This window comes from Ochotona curzoniae, unplaced genomic scaffold, assembly GCF_017591425.1.
Source record: "Ochotona curzoniae isolate NIBS_2020 unplaced genomic scaffold, NIBS_Ocur_1.0 scaffold_4506, whole genome shotgun sequence".
Taxonomy (NCBI): Eukaryota; Metazoa; Chordata; class Mammalia; order Lagomorpha; family Ochotonidae; genus Ochotona; species Ochotona curzoniae.
In genome coordinates, this window is record NW_024467119.1 from 914166 (window position 1) to 935009 (window position 20844).

The 20844-nt window shown below is 47.3% G+C and overlaps 1 protein-coding gene across 1 annotated transcript in view; it reads right to left on the reverse strand.

The window, feature by feature from the left end:
- Window positions 1-1144: 1144 nt before the first annotated feature.
- CSMD1 (CUB and Sushi multiple domains 1) overlaps window positions 1145-20844 on the reverse strand; it is a 1316379-nt gene continuing 1296679 nt past the window's right edge. The window contains exons 62-70 of the mRNA XM_040967079.1: window positions 20645-20718; window positions 18795-18906; window positions 17374-17553; window positions 15915-15959; window positions 12537-12698; window positions 11076-11188; window positions 8574-8661; window positions 4242-4374; window positions 1145-1304 (exon numbers count right to left, since the gene is read on the reverse strand). Coding sequence (XP_040823013.1) covers window positions 1145-1304; window positions 4242-4374; window positions 8574-8661; window positions 11076-11188; window positions 12537-12698; window positions 15915-15959; window positions 17374-17553; window positions 18795-18906; window positions 20645-20718 — 1067 coding nt within the window. The remainder of the gene's footprint in view (window positions 1305-4241; window positions 4375-8573; window positions 8662-11075; window positions 11189-12536; window positions 12699-15914; window positions 15960-17373; window positions 17554-18794; window positions 18907-20644; window positions 20719-20844) is intronic.

The window sequence follows — 20844 nt, forward strand, 5'->3', positions numbered from 1 at the left end:
GAACCATTGCCACTGTGCTAAGGTGTTCCTGGCCATCCCATCCATCCATGCACCACCAGAGATCAATGGCGCAGCAGAGGGAAGGCTAGGCAGCGAGCCAAAGCCAGCCCGTTCAGGAGCTACCTGAAACACATTTCTACTCGCACTGCTCCATGGCCAACAGCCCCTGCTGCGAGTCCCTTTGCCACGCAGGAGGACAGGGCTAGACACGTGCCTGCAGGATGTGGCATAAGGGAAAGAAATCAGAGCAAAGAAAAAGGCCTCTGAGGCTTCCCCATCAGTGATGGCCTTTGGATGAATTCAACGCCTAACGCAGTGGACACAACAAGAGGCTCACTCCTCAGCACTGCCATCATTTCAAAGGTGAGTGCCACCTGCAGGCCTCTCTTCCCACTACTCGGACCTGCTCACTGCTGGAGGGGAGTGTCACTAGCATGGTGATGTGCAAGGGTGTATATATACATTGAAGAGTGTGTACCAACCCTGTGTAAAGAGTTTCATTGTTTTAATCAGAATGTGAGTCATTCATAACACACTAGTGCAAAAAATTGTGCATTAAAAATTCTGCAATAGAACAGCTGACTGGAAAATTTGCAAAGTTCCCTGGGACTGGGCACTCAGGGAGCGCTGAGGTCCTTGCTGCCTGCCGGGTCTCAGAAGGGACACGGTGTGTGCATCCATTGGAGCGCCGTCTTCTTTAAGGAAGCTTGTCTGATTTCCCAGAGTATTCCTGTTCTTGGGATTTGAACAAAAAATGAAAACAAAAACACGTGTCGTGGTGCTGCCACTGTGTCACCACAGCCAAGCAATGACCCCCACGTGCCCAGGAGGCTCCCCGACCACATGGGACACGCAGGTACAAGGCGCCGAGTGCCCCTGTGGCCTTGACCCGCAGTCTTCCTAGGGTGTGCCTGGGTGTTGAGCAGGTGTGGTGGGCGTTCAGGATCCACTTTGGGAACAAAGACGCGTTGGTGGTTTGACCTTCAGAAGACAGCTGCATTTGAGCAGAGGTCCCGCTGCACTGGCCAGGGGCGATGGGAAGGGCGGCTGCAGCAAGCGGAGGAGGCGGCGGTTTCTGGCACCAGAGGAGTCACTGCTTGTCCGTCGGAGGTATGGCTATGAATCGTCCTGCGAGCACTGAGGGCTATACCACTGTGCACACCGTGTTCAGAGTTGTGTCAAACCGCACGGCCTTGGCCTCCGTGGGCTTTAAGTTTGTGTCATACATGGGGTTTTCAAAGGATGCTTGTCCATTACTGTTCTCATGGCCAGCATAGCCGTTGTACTGAACTTTGGGTCTTGTTCTACAGGAAAACAAAGAGATAGGTGATGAGAATGCACAATTCTAGTCATGGTGGCTGATGGCTGGCACCTTAGGCAGGGGTGAGCACCCAGGAGCAGGAGGTGGTGGCTGGAGCCTTAGGCAGGGGTGAGCCACCCAAGGAAGGAAGTGGTGCGTGCCGCTGGCCAAAGCTTGGAGGGTGCACAGCTTCATGCTTGGCATACTCAACCATTCTTAAATTGGTTGTGAAGATGACTGAAATGGGTTTTAAGAACTGGAAGCAGCTGTCAACATGTAGGGATTGCTGGATGCTCTAGAGGCTGAGTCATGTAGACCATGGCTTCGGCATGTACCTGCCACTGATGGGCTTTGCTATCCTGTTAAAAGCAGGATGGTGATCATGACACCCATCTTTGGGCTGGCTCAGGCCAAACTGATTGGTATGCTTTTGCGGGGAGGGTCACTGCCTTCCTAACAGTTACTATATGCTACCTATGCAGAGCTAACTACGAGCTTATTTACAAAAAAGACACCATGCCCATTATCAAGATGGTATCTCCGTTTTCATTTAAAGGAAAGCTTCTCTTTACAACCACAACCAGATTGACTGTTTAGATCAAAAAAGGTGTGAATATATGTGTACTAATTTCTCTCATTATTCCAGAAGAAATCAGAGTTCAAGGCTGTGCTGGGTGATATCCACCCTAGCAAATACATCGCTCGGTGGTGGACATGGCTGAGCACTAGGCTGTGCTATGGCACAAAGGCACCCCTCTAAGAACACAGGCAGGCAGCACAGCATCAACATGCCACTTCCTAGCCTCAGGAGAAAGCTTAGATTGAGTTGGCAGCAGACTCCATCCAACATTAATAAACCAAGGATGTGAATGAGGCCGCCATCTAGTCACGTTGGCCCACCGCACATGCAAGGGCAGCACGGACAGCTGGCCTTATGGATGGCCACTGGGTTGTCCTCAACAGAACAACTTCAGGGAGACTCTGATGTGAACAGAAGCGAGAGCACACCAGGAACACCTGTCAGAGATGTGTTTGTCTGTCAAGGCACTGGGGACCCACAGGCGTATGCCTTCCATGCAGGGAGCAGGAGCCCTGAGAACATGGCCTGTCGATGGGCCCCAGGCTGCCTGATATGCAACCATCCACACATTCCCCAAGTGTTCAGAAGCCATGCTGGTCTTGCAGTTTTTGTCCAAGAATGGTGTTCAGCTGTGTGCAGGAGGAGGCGAAGGCTGCATCCTCCCCAGAGCTGAGGCCAGTGGTCTGCTCCAGGGCATCACACCTGACTACAGGAGTTTGCTGTGAAAGGCTTGCCGCTTCAGACACTAAAGCCATGAGGTGCAGGGAATGCCCCCAGGGAGACTTGGTTTAAAATGGACATGTTATCAGAGTTACCTCTACTGCGTGTATTAGAATAGGTACACATTGTCTACCACCCAGAACACGCCTGATCTCGTCTAGAATAGGTGCACAGTACATACATGCACACCTGAACACAGTCACATGTACACACACATTCAAATGCACATGTGTGCATGTGAGAGCATGAATGCACCGTCACATAGATACACATATATGCACACACATACACATGCATGTGGGGGCACAGTCTTTGCAAAGAATAAGAGACCTGCAGACTTGTCTTCTGTCTGCCTCTGTAAGGGCTCAGGGGTGTGAACCAGCCCAGAGAGCTCTCTACATGCAGTAGGTGGCCAGCAGGGGCTGCAAGTGCCTGTCTACTGACCTGCAAGAGCAGGGACACATCTTTAAAGAGGCCATTTAACTTCCACCTTTACTTTCTATCTTTTCATTTATTGAAAGACAGAGGGATGTGGACAGGGTGGAGGAGAAAGGGAGAGAGGAGAGGAGAGAGAGAGAGCGAGAGAGAGAGAGAGCAGACTTTCTGTTTCCTTGGAGGTGACACAGAAGTCACAAACACAGATGAACTTGCACCAACAGCGAATCCCTACGTAAGTGCCTCACTCCAAGGATGCTCATGGCTTGGAAGAACTTGTGATAACATGTGTATTTTGCATTGCACCTGTTTAGTGAAGGAAGAACTTCCAATTGTAGCGTGTCATAGGAGCAAGGGAACGGTATTTTGAACAGACATTTCAACGACATTTTGAACAGAAGAAATTTGAGGCTGGAGCATAAGAGAAGTATAGAAAAGGATACTCTTTAAAAATAATCACAGGATTAACACAGATAGGCTGATCTTTTGTAAGTACTCTCTCAGATTTCCTTCATTGAATTATGTTTTTAGCATAACACACAAATGCAATTAATACAATTATGCATCAGCACCCTTATTATTCTTTATCATTTTAAGTGAAAACATCAGAAAGCACACATTTAAAGATGCTATCTCATGACCTATTTAAAAATAACAAACATCCTCATGTTAACTTTTATGTAAAATCCATGATTAAGCAGAAGCACAGATTATTTCAGTAGACATTTACGTTTTGTATACTTGAACCTTATTCCGGGGATTCATAATCGTAGCTTTCACAAGAGGACTTCAGAGCACACTGGCCTATGCCAAATTCTTGTAGAGCACACAGAATGTACCAGGGCTCTGGAATTGTAAAGCATACAGAGTGAAGGTGGGAGAACACTCCACCCAGCTTCCTGCCAGAAGGGGATGTACCACCTTCGTGTCCCGCCAGTGGGACAGGAAACCTGCACGTTCTTCCTTATCCTAGTCACTTCCTAGTCACCCGACCTTTCACAGCTCAGATGTGCCCGCTGAGAAAGCAGGACAGCAAACATACAGAAGGATCAACCACAGTCATTCCCAGGTGCCACACACAGAACCATCTTCAATGCAAGTAAGCATATTGCACGGCAACATAGAGCGGTTACATGTGCAAGTGGGTGCTCCTGCCCGCACCCACAATGTGCACACTGGCCCTCTCCCCAGGGGTGTCTACAGTACCTGTGTTTGTAGAGGTAAAATGCGAACCCTGATAAAATCAGAGCGAAAAACGGAACCAAGATGGCAGCTGCCACGGAGCCGCTGCTGGTGCCCTGGTGGTGGTTTGAGGAATCGTGTTCGGAGATCGAGGGATCTGGAAAAGTTGGAGCTTGAGGTTACTGGCTTTGCTGAGGCAAGGAACAATCTGGGATGAATTCCATAGAACTCAATGACGAGATGGAGCTGTTCCCACAGGAACCAGGGAACACCCTTCCATGAACATTGTATAGCTATTTCATGACCCATTCCCTACCACACTCAGTAACACGAGGACTGTGGCTATGCAAGTGGAGCTGTGTTTTCAAATACGTGCTCATGGAATCCAGGAAGATATGCTGAATGCACAAACGTATTGTTGTCTGTTGTCTATTTACATGCTATAGCCGTTTTTGCTGTTTTCTCCTGACCTGGGCCAGACCAGTAAAACTCCAGATTTTGTAAATATCTTAGTTTTCTGTTTAAATAACATTGCATCTTCCACAAGTGAATATATTGGGGAAATTAATTTTAATCTGAGGTAGATTCCAAAATTGATTAAAAAGTTTATAAATACAAAAAGCCAAAAAAGCTAATTTCATAACGCAAGTTCCTATGTGGACAGACAAGGATGCTCACCCAGGATTCTTGTCCTTTACCAGGAGATGGGGCACTGCAAGCCATGTCCTGTGTGTGGCACTGAGAGCAAGGCAAACACTGACATTCCAAACCAGCACACCATTAAGGCACCACTGCCAAGGAGAGTGCTGGTTCTTAGAGTTTCACATATGTGATGTGATTTTGAAGTGCGTTTGGCCCAGCTTTGGAAAGACACCTGAAACCCCTGTGTATTGGATAATGGCTGGTGACACCTGAATACAGCAGAGTTGGCCAGAAGCAACATGATTCTAGAGGCCTCTCTCCAGAACTTAAAGAATGTCGCATGTGAAAGGGAAATTTGAAGTCACTGAATTTCATAAACCATAAAAAAAGGTAAAGAAGTATGCATTAAAATGTTTAAAAAATCCACAGAAAAGAATGCCTGTGTGTGTATTTTACAACCTACAGACTTTTTATCTCTTTGTCACACAAATGCTTAGGAATGCTATTGCCCTGCAGCTCTAGAGACTGTGACATGGGCACCCTTCCACTTGGCTGCTGTTTGTAGTCCTTGCCTGTAGTCGCGCAGAGCTCTGCAATTCACTCTTTGTTACATGCTCAAACCTTTACTTAGGGGAGCACAGTCTTGGCTCTAACGTAAATGAAAAATATGCTGTCTGAAAACTTTTACAAAACAAAGGTGGGGGAAGAAGAGGGAGAGAGGCAGAGCATGTCGTTCCATATCCGTAATTGTACTTTAACTACATTCAATTTATTTTTACATTAAAATCAAGCAAATTAGACTAAAATAGCACTGCTCATGTCAAAATTCTTGAAGTTTCACATAAAAAACTTAGATAACTGTCGACCACTTGTGTCAGCAGATGGGGGATTCTTTCTGCTTCCCATCTTCAGGTTAAAGACAGCAGGACGAGAGCCAGCCTTTGTGAGCCGGCTCTACCTTACGGAGAGCCCCCAACTCTTCCCAAAGGGGAATGTGCATGCGAGGTCCTCTCCACGTCCCAGCACCCAGGCGATGGGGACATGAGCTGAGCTGAGGCACACCCTCCCCCGTCTGTATGCTCGCTGTTTCCCAGTCCCACCCAGGTTCTGCGTGTCCTAGTAGCTGCCCAGCAATACTTGATCCACCAACAGGAAACATTGATGTTTTAACTATGTAAAGGTATTTCATCAATTATCATTTAATGAATATTTGTATTGTTTCCATTTGCTAGCATTATGATACTGCTGTAAGTATTCCTATGCAGGTTCTGGGGAACATATTTCAGTGAATATGGGCTCCTCTCTTAAGACACATGTAAGAGTGGAGATGCTGAATCTGAAACTCAGTGGATGAAAGGAATAGGGGGACCGTGACTGCAGTATGGCCTGCCCTGGTCCCTGTGTGACTGCAGGAGGACCAGCCTGGGTACCTGTGTCACTGCAGCAAAACCGGTCCTGGGTCTCTGTGACTGCAGGAGGACCTGCCCTGGTCCCTGTGACTGCATGAGGACCAGCCTGGTCCCTGTGTGACTGCAGGAGGACCTGCCCTGGTCCCTGTGTGACTGTATGAGGACCTGCTTAGTCCCTGTGTGACTGCAGGAGGATCTGCCTGGTCCCTGTGACTGCAGCCTGATCTGCCCTGGTCCCTGTGTGACTGCAGGAGGACCTGCCCTGGTCCCTGTGTGACTGCAGCCTGATCTGCCCTGGTCCCTGTGTGACTGCATGAGGACCTGCCTAGTCCCTGTGTGACTGCATGAGGACCTGCCTGGTCCCTGTGACTGCAGCCTGACCTGCCTGGGTCCATGTGTGGCTATAGCATGGCCTACCCTAATGCCCTGATGCTCTGCGGGAAATTGTTCAGTGAGTCCCCGGGGCAGCTCTGTTGTTTCCCATTCCTCCACCCGGTGTCTGACTTCCCACTTGTCTACACAGTGCTGCCCAGACTAGACTTCGTGACGGTGGCTATACTGCTGGCTGTGTGTTGGTCAATAGCTCCCTGACTAAGCACTCTCCGCCCTTATCTGTGGGCTCATTCACCAACAGCAATGTCCATTCCAATTCTCTGTATGTTTTCCCAGACTTGTCTGTCCCAGTATTATGGAGTCAGGAGTTCTTTGTATATTCTGGACACCAATTATTCACCACATGATCTGCTTTCATAGATTTTCTTCCATTCTCTCTCTGCGTGGACCATTCAATTTTAATCTAGAAACCAATATGTTGTTGATTTCCTTACATAAGCTTTTGCATAAAGTTGTCATTCAGATTAACTTGATTTCAATAAAGATGATATTTTTTGCCTCTCTACTGATTGGGAGTAATTAGCACGGTGTTTATTTTTAACCATAAAAAGGAATCCGCCATAAAGAAGTGGTTGTTGTAGAAGCATTACTTCAACACGGACACTTATACTTAGTTGAATGGGAGACTTGTTCAGGATTCAAGTTATTTCATGAATCAAACTGATTTTGCAGGCAGTAAGCTCATTGTCACATGGGAATCAAGATTATTCATTAAAGCACGGGGTTATTTCAATACATTACAAAGGAATGGGATCATGTGAAGAAAGCTTGTGATAGGAAAATGAGAATTCAAGTGCATTTGAGGGAATGTGGACACGGAGACCATGCCTGTGCAGTCCACCGGGGTGTCCTTGGCTGCCGCAGCGTGCCCCTCAGGGAGGAGGGAGGGCAAACTGCGCTGCCTGTTCTCTCACTCCCTCAAAAAGTTGGCAAACAATGCATAGCTCCTCCACTTAGAGTGGTGCAAACGTTTCATGAGTATTTAATCTTATGTATTTTAATAAACAGATCAGTGTCCATTTACCTGGGACTCCCAGGGGTAATCAGTTTTCTAACGAGAAATCATGAGTGACAATCATCACACAGCCACCTCCTCCTGCTCCTAGGAAAGACGGCCCTGCTCCCCAAGATAATGAATATGCTACACATCTTAAGGTGCACACAATATAGCAGAGACCGGGTGCAGAGTACAGAGGAGTGTGTGTGGTGTGCCGTGTGGCAGTGAGCAGCAGAAGGGCATGTGTGGGCAGGGGCTCAGAGCTGCCCTGGGCTGTCTGAGCTGCCTCCGGCGCCGGCCAACTCAGGCAAGTCCTTCGTTGTGGCACAGGCAGCTCTGCTCCGAGCACATCTGAATGCTTCCCCAGAGCCACAGACACGAGATTGCTGGATAAAGAAGGACTGTCAGGACGTGCCTGCTCATAACAGCAGGCATGCAGGGTCTGCTTACCCCCAAGCCAGGGTGACCTTCTCAAAAACCTCACCATTCTAACTGAAACAGACTTTTCTGTCTCACTCTGGGCAGACACCTGCTCCTGAAGATCACAACATACATTTCCTGGCCACTTACTATGGCTCCATTTTTTAACTTTAAAAAGATTCTTAGTTACCTTTGGGTAAATACAGTTTGCTCAATTTTAATCAGGTTTTGCCTTTGATTTTCCCCCATTATTTTTAGTCTATCTCTTGATGTGTTTGTGACATTAATTACAGGTCTGACAATTTTTTACTATATTGTTTCCAGTTTTACATTTATGTTGTTATTCAAAATACACATACTTTATATCATTGTAGGATATGTTGGTGCCTCCCACTATTTTTGTTTATACATATTTTAGAGTCTTTTCCATTTTTATCAGCTCGGGAGCTGAAAGGCAAATAGGCCCTTGCTAAGGAAAGTTCCGGAATTATTTACCTTGCCTTTCCAGCTTGAATTTTCCAAAGTCCTTGCCATGCACGTCCCCTTGGAAAGTGAACCCTCCTCTCTCAAGTCCCGAGGACACCTGGTGTGGAAGAAGGGAGTTGTACAGCAGGGCTATGGCAACGTACTCCTCACTCACCCAAACACAGCTGCTGTAGTGTCTTTAGCTACGAGGTCAGCAGTTATGCGACTCCTTCTAAGAACGCACCCATAGTTACAAACTGGAAGTCAATGCAGACGTGCATCTCAGCAAACAGGAACATGCCCAAAGTCTCACTCTGATCTCTGAATTGGTGGTAAGCTTCATAACACGACTGTATGCTAACACCCTTTTGAGGGGACCGCACGAGAGTTATTAAGTACAGAAGCTGCATTTCTTTGAGTCAGACCCTGTGAAAGACAGACTAACTGGCAGGGGAGGGTGTTGGAGGATGCTTCAATCTTGTTCATCTAGAAAGACTGAGAGCGTCACTGTGGCCAAGGGTCTTGGGAACTCCTGCTCGCTCCACACATGCAGTGGACATGCACCAACAACCCAGAACCTGGAGCGCATTCTTGTTTTGTTCCAAACAGCAACAAACTTGTTGCTCCTGGCTACTTTATTCGAATCTCAGAGACTGGATTTCTTCCATTGAAAATAATAAAAGAGGGGGGTACAGGGGCAGAAGCAGGGATGGGTCAGGAGGAGGAGGAGGGGCAGAACAGGGGCAGGCAGGGCAGGGGAAGGATCAGGGCAGGGGCAGGGATAGGCAGAGCAGAGGCAGGGACGGGGCAAGGGCAGGCAAGGCTGGGGCAGGGTGGGAACAGGCAGGACAATAGCAGGTGCATGGCAGGGACAGAGGCAGGGCAAGGGTAGGCAGGGCAGGGCAGGGCCGGGAAAGGGGCAGGAGAAGGGGTAGGTAGGGCAGAGACAGGCAAGGCAGGGGCAGTGCGGAGACAGGCAGGGCAGAGGCAGGGACAGGGCAGGGATAGGCATGGCAGGGACAGTCAGGGGCATGGCATGGAAGGTAGGGCAGGGCAGGGAAGGGCTGGGCTGGGGCAGGAGCAGAAGGGGCAGGTAGGGCAGAGTCAGGCAAGGCAGGGGCAGGGTGGGGACAGGCAGGGCAATAGCAGGTGCATGGCAGGGACATGGGTGTAAGGGTAGGCAGGGTAGCAGCAAAGATAGGGCAGAGATAGACAGGGACAGGCAGGGGCAGGGCAGGAAAGGCAGGGTAACAGCAGGGACACGAAGAACAGGGAGAGAGGAGGGCAGTGACAGGATAAGGCAGGGGCAGGTGTGGGGGCAGAGGCAGGCAGGGACAGGGTAGGGACAGGAGAGACAAGACAGGGGCAGTTAGGGACAGGTAGGGACAGGGAAGGGGTGGACAGAGCAGGGACAGGTGTAGGGTCAGGGGCAAGGTGGGGCAGATGCAGGGTCAAGGGTAGGGGTAAGACAGGGTAGGTCAGGGGCAGGGCAGGGCATGCATCTGGCATGCTTTTTATAAAGATGTATTTGTTTTTATTAGAAAGTCAGTTATACAGAAAGGAGGACAGAGAGAGAGGAGGAACTTTGTCCAATGTTTTACTCCCCAAGTGGCCGCAATGGCTGGAGCTGAGCCAATCCCAAGCCAGGAGCCAGGGGCTTCTTCTAAATCCCCCTCACAGGTGCAAGGTCCCAAGGCCTTAGGTCATCCTTGACTGCTTTCCCAGGTCACAAACAGGGAGCTGGATGGGAAGCAGGGCCGCCAGGATTAGAACTGTTGCCCATGTGGGATCCTGGTGTGTTTAAGACGAGTACTTTAACCACTAGGCCACCTGGCTGGGCCCTGGCACAGTTTTAGCACACACTTGTGGTGTGTGCATACTGTAATAAGTGTCTCAGTTTAGGTCTGAGCTCTGCTCCCACCTCCAGCTTTCTGCTCACGCTCACCCTTGGAGGCAGCAGGTGAAGGCTCCAGTGCTTGGGGTCTCTGTCACCCATGGGGGAGTCCGGGAGGGAATTCCAGGCTCCTGGCTTCAGCCTGGTTCACCTGGGTTATTATGAACATGAACCTACAATGGAAGACCTCTCCTTACGCTCTGTGGCTCTGCCTCATTAACTAGTTCATGAATCCATGCCAGGTGCAAGAGTAAGACTGCTGAGTTTCTCAAGGTCAGACACACAACCCAAGCTCCCCCAGCCGCCCTCACCCCTGCACAGACCCACAGCCCTGATTCCCCCAGCTGCCCTCACCCCTCCACAGACACACAACCCTGATTCCCCCAGCTGCCCTCACCCCTCCACAGACTCACAGCCCTGATTCCCCCAGCTGCCCTCACCCCTCCACAGACACACAGACCTGACTCCCCTCGTTGCCCTCCCCCTGCACACACAGCCCTGATTCCCTTAGTCGTCCTCCCCCCCTGCACAGACACACAGCCCTGATTCCCCCAGCTGCCCTACCCCTGCACACACAGCCCTGACTCCCCCAGCTTCCCTACCCTCTGCACAGATACCATGGCCACACAAGGACTTACGTAGCCATCCAGGCCCCAGTTGTCATTTTCAAAGTTGCTCACAAAAATGTCTGCTGGGCCTTTAATCTGAGAAGCCTTCAGAAGTAGGTGTGCCTCCTCCTTCTTGTAAACTCCTGTAAGAGAGCCATCAGTCGCACGCTGTGCACTCGTGACGGAGCCACCCCTCCACTTGATATGGAACATGGCACAGTATTATGTCACAGGTCACAGAAAAGTGAAATCAATTCACATCTTACTCTAAAATGTTTTGTTTCAGTAATTTTTTCCCTGAAGATATCACCAGATACTGTAGTCCTTTTCTGCTTTGAATGGGTGTGCTAATTTCAATATCTCTGTTTCACAATGAAAATGAAAGGAATAGAAATCCAATTCTTCTGACAAAGGAAAACCAGTTTTGTAACTATAGCAGATTGTTAAGGACACAAGCACGGAGAACACAGACAGAAAACCTGAGCTCCATTCTACCTCCTGACAGTGAGCAGAGGTACAGTGTGAAGCGGCTGCGTGGTCCCACCTGGCAGCGGCTCTGCATGAGGATGGTGGCTACCACTGCCCGGAGAAGAAATGTGACACCACAGGAATCCACCAAACGGAGGAATCCATGAACTAAACAAAGATAGACGTGAAACAAATGCTGCTGAACCCATAACGCTCAAGGTACTGACAGCGAGGTGGGTTCCAGGGCAATTATCTCGAGCTTTCCCACAAGAGGTGGGGCTGAATTCCCAGGGACTCTGATGTAAGAAGCAAGTTTCCAGCACCACAGCGCTGAACCTCTGACTGATTTCACAGAAAGCCCCAAGCCTTGGGCAATTAATCTAAGGGGAACAGTAAATTGTTGGAGAAAATGGGGACGGTTGCAGGAAAGCGCTGGATTTGGGCTTGAAGGTGACATTATGCTTGTTGGCTAGGAGTGTGAATGTAGCATTCTGACAGCAAGCTCAATGCTGCCCTGGACCACGACTTTCTATGTCACCTTTGGAAAGCTACTTATTATCCCAGGAATCTTGCCGGCTCTAAATTGGGAGGAAGTTTCCTTAGCCAGAGTGCTGACATAAGACTACTAATGGTGAGAATGGTAGTATACACCAAGTGTGCAACACAGTGCCTGGCATGTAAATCAGAACTGTTGCTACTTTATTCATTGTAATGACCAAAAGCATCAGGTGAGAGCAATTGAGTTCAGGAAAGAAGGTGGCAAGAGTGACATTCATGGAAAACATCTGGATGCACATTTCAAACCTTGTCCTCTGTGTGCACAAATGTGAACAAGGTACTTGTGACCACCACAATGGGATGACACTGTGACCCTGCCACGGTTGCTCAGAAGCATCAGTGAAAACAGAAAACGCCAAGGCCACAGCACACCATGTGTTCAGTGAGCCAGACTGCCCACGAACCAAGGCCACAGTTCACTTCTGCTCACCCTGCCGCATACCTGGGGCAGTCCTGCTGGCTTACCTGTCAGTTTCAGCTCCACCTGCGAAGTTGCTGTGAAGGTTGCGTTCACCTTACTGCTGGTAGCGTTGAACCAGTCCACGACCAGGGTTGCGAGCTGTCTTTTCCCTAAATGTTCGTAATATCCCTTCCACACAGAAGTGACGAAAAACACATCTGAAGGAACTGCAGGAAGGAAGGCAGGAGACACATGTTAGGGCTCACACAGAGGAGGAATGCCGCATATTACACTCAGAAGGCACGGTGGTACCCAGTGGGAGTGAGACAAGGGTAGCCCGAAGCCTGCGTAGCAAGTGTCGCAGGAGCAGTGCTACCGTGCTGTGCGGGGAGTTCAGAGGCCTAAGTACAGCTATTTGGACAGGCCTGGCAAGGCCAACGGCCAATGCTGCTCAGGTTCAGTTTTCATTGTGCCCAGTAGATGTGCATCAGATTGATCCATGACGTCAACACAGAAATCTCCCCATTAGTCACGTCTGCTCTTAGAAGGCCCCGTGGTACTGACAAGCAGCACCTGTCAGGATCACCCTGGCCTCCACAAGCCTGCCTTTCCAGGCACCGCCTTGACCGGGTGTACGGCGCTTGTAAAGACAAGGGTATTTTGTTTCTTCAGATTTTTATTATAAGTAGAGCCAGTCTCCCTCTCGCTGACTTTTTCATTCTACCTTAACCTTGTATAAATGTTCCAACATGATCAGGAGCGGTAGAATCAACAACCTCCCAAACCTCCTCCCATCTCCATATCTCCTTAAAGCTCACCGTTTATGTGGGCAATAACAATATGAAGGCCATTCAAATAAGCTCCTGTTCTCACTCTTTTCCAAAATCCTCATATAGTATATCTCTGCTAATAAACATATAAAATGGTGCCATTTCCACAAAATTGATGTAAAAGTGAAGAGCGTTGCAGTGAAAAACAATGGCACCGATGATGGCACGAATGTGCACACTGCTTTTTGCCTCCAGATGCACTTGAAGCGCTTGATTAGGTAAGATACGCTGTAAGAGGCTCAGCTTCTGGCCTCAGCACGTCCACAGAGCCACCCACACTCCCAGGGAATGAAGACACAGGTGCATGGTGCTCTTGCTTCTCTTCCCCTCTCTCTACCTGAGGGAACCTACAGGACTCGGCCCAGCAAGAAAGGGGCTCCTGAATAACAGATGCAGCAGATGCAGTGCCCATTTTCCTAAAATTCCTCAAAGTCAGTGACAAGTGTTGAGTCTAGTGGCTAACACAGTGGCTTATAAACAACAGACATTAGATCTCTCTGTTTACCTAGCAGGGCCTCTGTAGAGACTCCTGTTTCAATCAGTAACACCCAGCTGGCTTGTTTCACTTTTACTAGACTAGCCTTGAAAAGGGCATTGTTCTCTCTAATTAGAATTTACACGTTCAGCTGGGGACACTGCATTGGCTCAAGCCACTCACTGCAGTGGCCTGTGCTGGCATGCCCCAGGACTGGGCCCTGTCTGATGGAGGGAGACCACCGCTTTGGCCGTGGATTCCTTACGTGCAGCTGTGGCCATCAGTCATGGCGGGGGACTGTGGGTTTGGACCTTTGTTTTCTGACTTGTTGCTGTTACGGAACAACAAATGGTTGAGTCACATTAGGGTTTGTCACCCTAATAAAGAAACAAGTTTAATTAGCAAGTCCCTCCAGGAGAAAAACGCTTACTGCTACAAAAATACATAGACACTTCAATATCTGAAAAACAAGATAAGCAAATAGAAAATGAACAAAGAATAAAAACAGTTTCCTTCCACTGAAATAAAGTGTTCCCGGAATAGGGAGTATTGCCTCTTGCAGTTGATTTGTACGTAATATTGAAATGAGAGAAGGGAGAGTTTTTTTTAACCCCTTCACTGTGTAGGGTGTAGAAATTAAATCTGTTGGTTAATTTTGCCGCATCTAAGAATTAAAAGTGAGGGGTCAGCATGATGGCTCAACAGGCTAATCTTCTTCCCTGTGGTGCCAATAGTCCACCTGGGCTCTTCCACTTCCAGTCTAGCTACCCCTGTATGCCCCGGGGAAACCAGTGGAGGATGGCCCAAGTCCTTGGGACCCTACACTCACATGGGAGACCCAGACGGAGCTCCTGGCTTGAGATCTGGCCATCGTAGCCATTTGGGAAATGAACCACCAGATGAAGATCTTTCCATCTCTCCTTCTGTTTTTAATCTTGCCTTTCCAATAGAAAAGATAAATAAATCTCTAGAAAATGAATTAAAAGTGAAACACAGTGTCTGCCTTAACCACAGCATACTCTCTTCATGTTGGCCTCTGAACAGGAGCAAGTCCAAGCAACCAATGCAAAACGAGATTAAGGAGAATACTAGACAAGGAACCTTAAATACTTGCAAAAGTTTTCTACTTCTGGAAACAGCAAACAAATAAGCAAACTGGATCTAAATTAACATAATTTGGAGGCACATGTTGTTTAAATTTTTACTGTGAATACAAAATGGCAGAGGATTTCAAGTAACGACAAAGAGAAAAAGGAGTGCATTATTTAAGTGCTTTTCAAGGTTTTTTTTTTTTTTGTAAAAAAAGTTTTTTTTTTTAATTGGGAAGGCAAATTTACAGAGAGAAGGAGAGACAAAGATCTTGCATTTGCTGGTTCACTCCCCAAGTAGCTGCAATGGCCAGAGCTGAGAAGATCTGAAGCCAGGAACCAGGCCTCAGGAGCCTCCTCCAGGTCTCTCACGCAGGTACAGGATCCCAAGGCTTTGGGCCATCCTTGACTGCTTTCCCAGGCCACAAGCAGGGAGCTGGAACGGAAGTGGAGCAGCCGGGATTAGAATCGGCACCCATATGAGATCCCAGCACATGCAAGGCAAGGATTCAGCCATTGAGCCATTGTGCTGGGTCCTGTTTAATGCATCTTACAAGTACTGACACAACACAAAGCCGCAATTATCAGGTTAGCGTGCCACTGCTGCCTGATTTACAGACGGGCCGGAATAAACAGTGGGTTCCTCTTTGTGCTTTTTGAGTTAACAACTTTTGCTGTGCAAATGCCTCATTTCCAAGCTCACATGTGTGGAGAAGGGACTGCAACCCTCTTTATAAGGCTCTCCATTATATCAGGCCATGTTCCCAAGGCCACATACATGGCAACCTGGCCAAGCGCCCAGGCAGATATGCAAACAAAAGTGAGAGGCAACACCAGAGGGCTGCCTGGTGGTGTGATGGTACGGCTCTGAAAAACCAGTCTCATGCCAGGAATTGAGATGGGCACAGACCCAGTCGAGTTTTGCGTAGGTTGGCCGTGGACTAGTGAATCCAAAAATTCCAATGTTAAAAATGGTTTCACTGTACAGAATATAGTAGAGAACAAATGACTTCATTCGATTGAAATCTATAACTGTTCTGGTATACAAACCTGGAGTTTTAGTAACTGTTTCATTAACTTCTCTCACTCCTTTACCTACAAGTAAAAAGACAAATTATCATTTTCAAAAGCTTATTTTTGTATAAGATTGAAAAAAAATGTCAAATTGAACGATTTTCCTTTGTTCAGTGTTTAAAATGTACCAAGCATGAGGAGCATACACGTATGCTTTGTAAACCCAGATTCACGTGGAGGCTTGTCTGTGTTGGGGAGGGCCGTGAGTGCTGGGGCGACTGCTTGTCCAGCTCATCTCGCCATGTGCACTGGCCACTTGCAATCAGGGCGATTGGGCTGCTCTTCTAGCTACATGCACTGGCTGCTCATGGTGTTACAATGGAGAGCCTTGCAATCAGGGTGGCGGGGGCTGCTCATCGAGCTGCGTGCACTGGCCCCTGACAGGGCTACAACAGAGAGCCTTGCAAACAGGGTGGAACAGGGTGGCTGGGGGCTGGGGGCAGGGCTTTTTTTTTTTGTCATGCTATCGGGGATATCCTGTCCCAAACAAACAGACAATATTTAAAAAGCTAAACATTTTAAACTCTCTTAGACTTCCAATCCCTCATATGAGTGGATGACTTTATAAGTCAATATTGAAGCCCATTAGATTATTTCATTGTATTAACTTAGTCCATCAAGTTAGATTTAACTCACAATCCATTAGCATTTCTACTTTTATATCCAACTGCCAATTACTATTTTTCAAAGTCTCAGTTCTGCTGACGGGGAAGGTCAGGGAAGTCTGTGTGTCTCAAGAGTCCCTCACTTGCACATACAAAAAGACCCCAGGGAACTCAAAGCAAAGCCACTGGCTTTGCCACAGTCCACGGCTGTGTGCTGTAAGGCGCTCGACGCACGCCCACGCTAAGCTGGGCTGGGCATGAGTAGTCTGATATCATGAAAGCTGACCCAGAGTTAATACTCGATTAGCAAATTCACACAATTGTGAGTAATCAGTGCATCGTGTCCATGTTGATTTCTTTGGTAAATCAGAGACGGAGCAGAATGAAGCACACATAATGATATACTTAATCGCCAACTTATAGTATTAAAAATGCCACAGGTAGCTGACTTTACACTATCTCAGGTATTCAGTGCTGTCTGCCCAGTCTTACTTAAGAATAGAGTTTTCTAAAAATGCCCAACATGTTATTTTCTTTTTGACATGGGAAAATTTCCCTCAACATGGTGGCTTTCCTCTTTAGCTTCAAACATAATTATAGAACACTAACATCTGCAGATCTGCTGGTTGTGCCTTCCAGGATGAACCCTGCTGCCCATGCACACACGTACGCATTGCCAGTGCGCCTTGGCACGCTCCAGGTGGTGAGAGCGGCAGCATCACTCCCATGGAGCGATACCTGTGCCTCCTCAGCCTGGGCACCGCCTCGAGGGCAGCACCTCTGGTCCTTGTGAGTTACGAATGCATTTTCACTCCTTGGTTGTAACTTACTTTTACAAACAGGTGACTTTCCTGTCCATTTCATGTCTGCTTTACATGTTCTGTGCTCCGAGCCGCCTGCGAGGAAGAACCCCGGGTGGCAGGTGTATACTAAGGTGTAGCCGAACGTAGGGAGGTCGATGGCTCGCACGTCGGCGTGTGCTGGGGTCTCCGGCTGTCGGCAGGCATGAGCTGGAAAAGCACAGACTCGGCTGAGAAACACAGAAGCTCTGCTCACTACACAGTTAGCATGACAGTCCCCAAAGGGAATAGCAGCAAAAGTGTTTGAAAGCGGATGTGATTATAAAGTTAGTGTGTGTGTGTGTGTGTGTGTGTGTGTGTGTGATTTATGAATAGAGATTTAGAATGGTGGTCATAACTATGAAGCTACGTAATGGACAGAACACCCTTAAAAGGTAAGTTTTATAAATTCAGATTTTTATTTCCTTCAAACACATAATTATGAATAAATGAGATTATAATGGTTATTTTATTTGAATGAGCTTCAATAATTAATACAACATCCACAATTTTTAATACTAGTTTTAAAGGAACTTTTTGAAGGCCCCTGATAGGTCAAATGACTTAATTTTTTATAAAATTGACATTTTGTGTCTAAATAAGGGCTATGGAAATTACAAAACAAATATATAATTTTCAAATGGGACAACAGTTGCTTGAAATAGTGACAATATTTCACATATTAGCAAACATTCAAGCTGCCAATATGGTGAGGGCCAGTATATTTCTTTTACACAAATACATATATCCTATCCATACATAATCTGAATATTGACTTAGTGAAATTAACAGGTTCGTATCTGGCAATACTTAAAAATACACAAAAGCACATCTTATACTGATTTTTACAGAACAGTCCACCAACATTTTTATAATTAACATAGGAACAGTGATATGTGGTGTGTTCCTACATTCATAGTCAATGGAATGAGTGTCTCAACCACTAATATCACATGTAACAGCCTCTTAATTCTCATTAATAGGCACAAAATGAAATCTGTTTCTTAAATAACTATGATATAATTATATACCATTCGAATCTAAGCGCCCACTTATCTGATACACCCATTTCCCAGGTCACTCTCCGATGTCAAGACAAGGACTAATGTCTCCTGAATTTCAAATATCAGCTGGGTTTCCAGACAATTCTCAGACATGGGTGTACCTCAGTGTCACCTGGAGCTGGTTAACTAGAGAAGCTTTCTCACGCCTCGTCCTGCCTGCCCCTTCCACCAGAGTGAACTGCATGCCTGTGTGCTTGAGAAACAGCTTCCCCTCTGGGCCCAGCTGCCTGCGCTGGGAGCCCAAACTGCAGGACAGAGCAAGGACAGGATGAAGGAATCCAGCTAGGCCAGCTTCTCACTGTTCCCCATGCCCAGGAGCAGATCCCTCTTACGTAACTCTGCACTTACGTATGCATTCTGTCTGGATCCCGCTCCATGTCAAGTTGGCCAGGCAAGTTCGCGTTGTTGAGCCTTGGATATGGTAACCCTTTCGGCACCTGAAAAACACTGTGCTCCCCACCTAGAGGGGGAAAACCAACATGGGATTCAGAGTCAGGCGACCTCCTGCACCTGCCATGAGAGGGGTCTGTGAGGAGGGCGACCTCCTGCACCTGCCATGAGAGGGGTCTGTGGGGAGGGGCGACCTCCTGCACCTGCCATGAGAGGGGTCTGTGGGGAGGGGCGACCTCCTGCACCTGCCATGAGAGGGGTCTGTGGGGAGGGGCGACCTCCTGCACCTGCCATGAGAGGGGTCTGTGAGGAGGGGCGACCTCCTGCACCTGCCATGTGTGGGTTTTCTGGGGAGAGAGAGGGGTCTGTGAGGAGGAGTGACCTCCTGCACCTGCTTACTGACATCCCTCATCCCAGACAGTGACCACAGGTAACTCCAGGATTCAAAGTCACAACATCAGAGATCCACTGACTTAGTGAATTTTTAGGAAGGTCAAAGTTTTATTTTATGCTTCCTTGCCTCCCATTTTAAGATAGTGCCCCGGTACTAATGGAACTATGAATGAGCATTTTACTCAAAATCAAAGGAAAATTCCACAGTGATGTTCCTTGTGGTAATCCTTTACAGGGCTTTCAGAGTTCTCCTGGAGGACAGCTGGTGCAAGTAAACTCAGAACAAAAAGCTAGAAGACATTTCTTCCATTTTTCTCCAGAATGTTCTCTTACTTGCCCATTATATCAAGTCTGTGGATGAATTCTTCAATGTCTAACTATTCAGGAACGGGTGCCCTTGGTTTGGGAATTGTCTTGAGTGTAGCTGAGAAGCACATGAGATTATGCATGCCTACAAACACACATTTATACGGTAGTCACTACTGTAGTGTTGAAAACACTAATGATTATCCTGACAGTGATAGTAACAGCACATGTGGAATCCTCTCTGAACGAATCTTATCTGGGAAAACACAACACGTAGAAACTATGGCCGATGAAAGTGGATGCTGTCTCTGATATAAGACAACCTTCTTGCCAAGTACGAGGTCAACAGATGTATAAGGGAACATGCATGTACGTATATTCCTGTAGAGGATCTGTATGAGGGACTATCACAGTGAGAAGTGAGGTTACAATACAGTATGCATCTCTGCTCCTGAATAAAGATGGACTCCAAATGAAACTGCTACACCTATATAGAAAACAGGATGCTGGACTTTCTTCCATTGTCTATATCCACAATGTCGTGATACACTTAAATAGCAGAAATTATGGCTGCTATTGAAAGACTATGATATTATAATAATACAAGGGAAATCAGTGGGGGAGAGGGAACAAAAAAGGAAAAAGGGGAAACCCCTGAGTCTATGGGACTATATCAAAGGAATTTTTAAAACTTGTTTTAAAATAAAATGGATATACAGAGGCCAGCATTATGGCAGAGGGGGCAAAGCCACTGGCTACAATGCTGGCACCTCACAGAGATGCTGGCTCCAGTTGCAATCCAGTTCCCTGCTAATGTTCTTAAGAAAGCATCATATACTTCTTGACTGGGCCCCTGCCACCCATTTGTGAGCTTTGTGGATAAAGTTCCTAACCTCTGCTTTCAGCCTTGTCCAGGCCTGGCCATTGCAACTGTTATGGGGGTAGGGTAGGCACGGTGAGCTAGCAGATGAAAGATCTCCCTCTCTGTAATTCCGGCTTTCAAATTAAAAATAATAATAATAAATAAACAGTTAAAAACATACAAAATAAACATACACATTTAAGTGTAAACTATACTTCATATTTTGAAAACTGGTGAAATAAATTACCTCATATCCTCTGGAGCTGTTCTGTATTCCGAAGTGAGGAGTGCCAGGGTCCGGGCAGCTGTTATGGGCAGGATCTGAAATGCATGAGACGAGCCATTACAGTCCCTGCAGGAAATCTAGGATACTTTTCTAAATCCTAAACATCTTTCAAAATTGACACTTCTTTTTTTTTTTTTTTTGGCAAATGTCCAGGTTTCTTT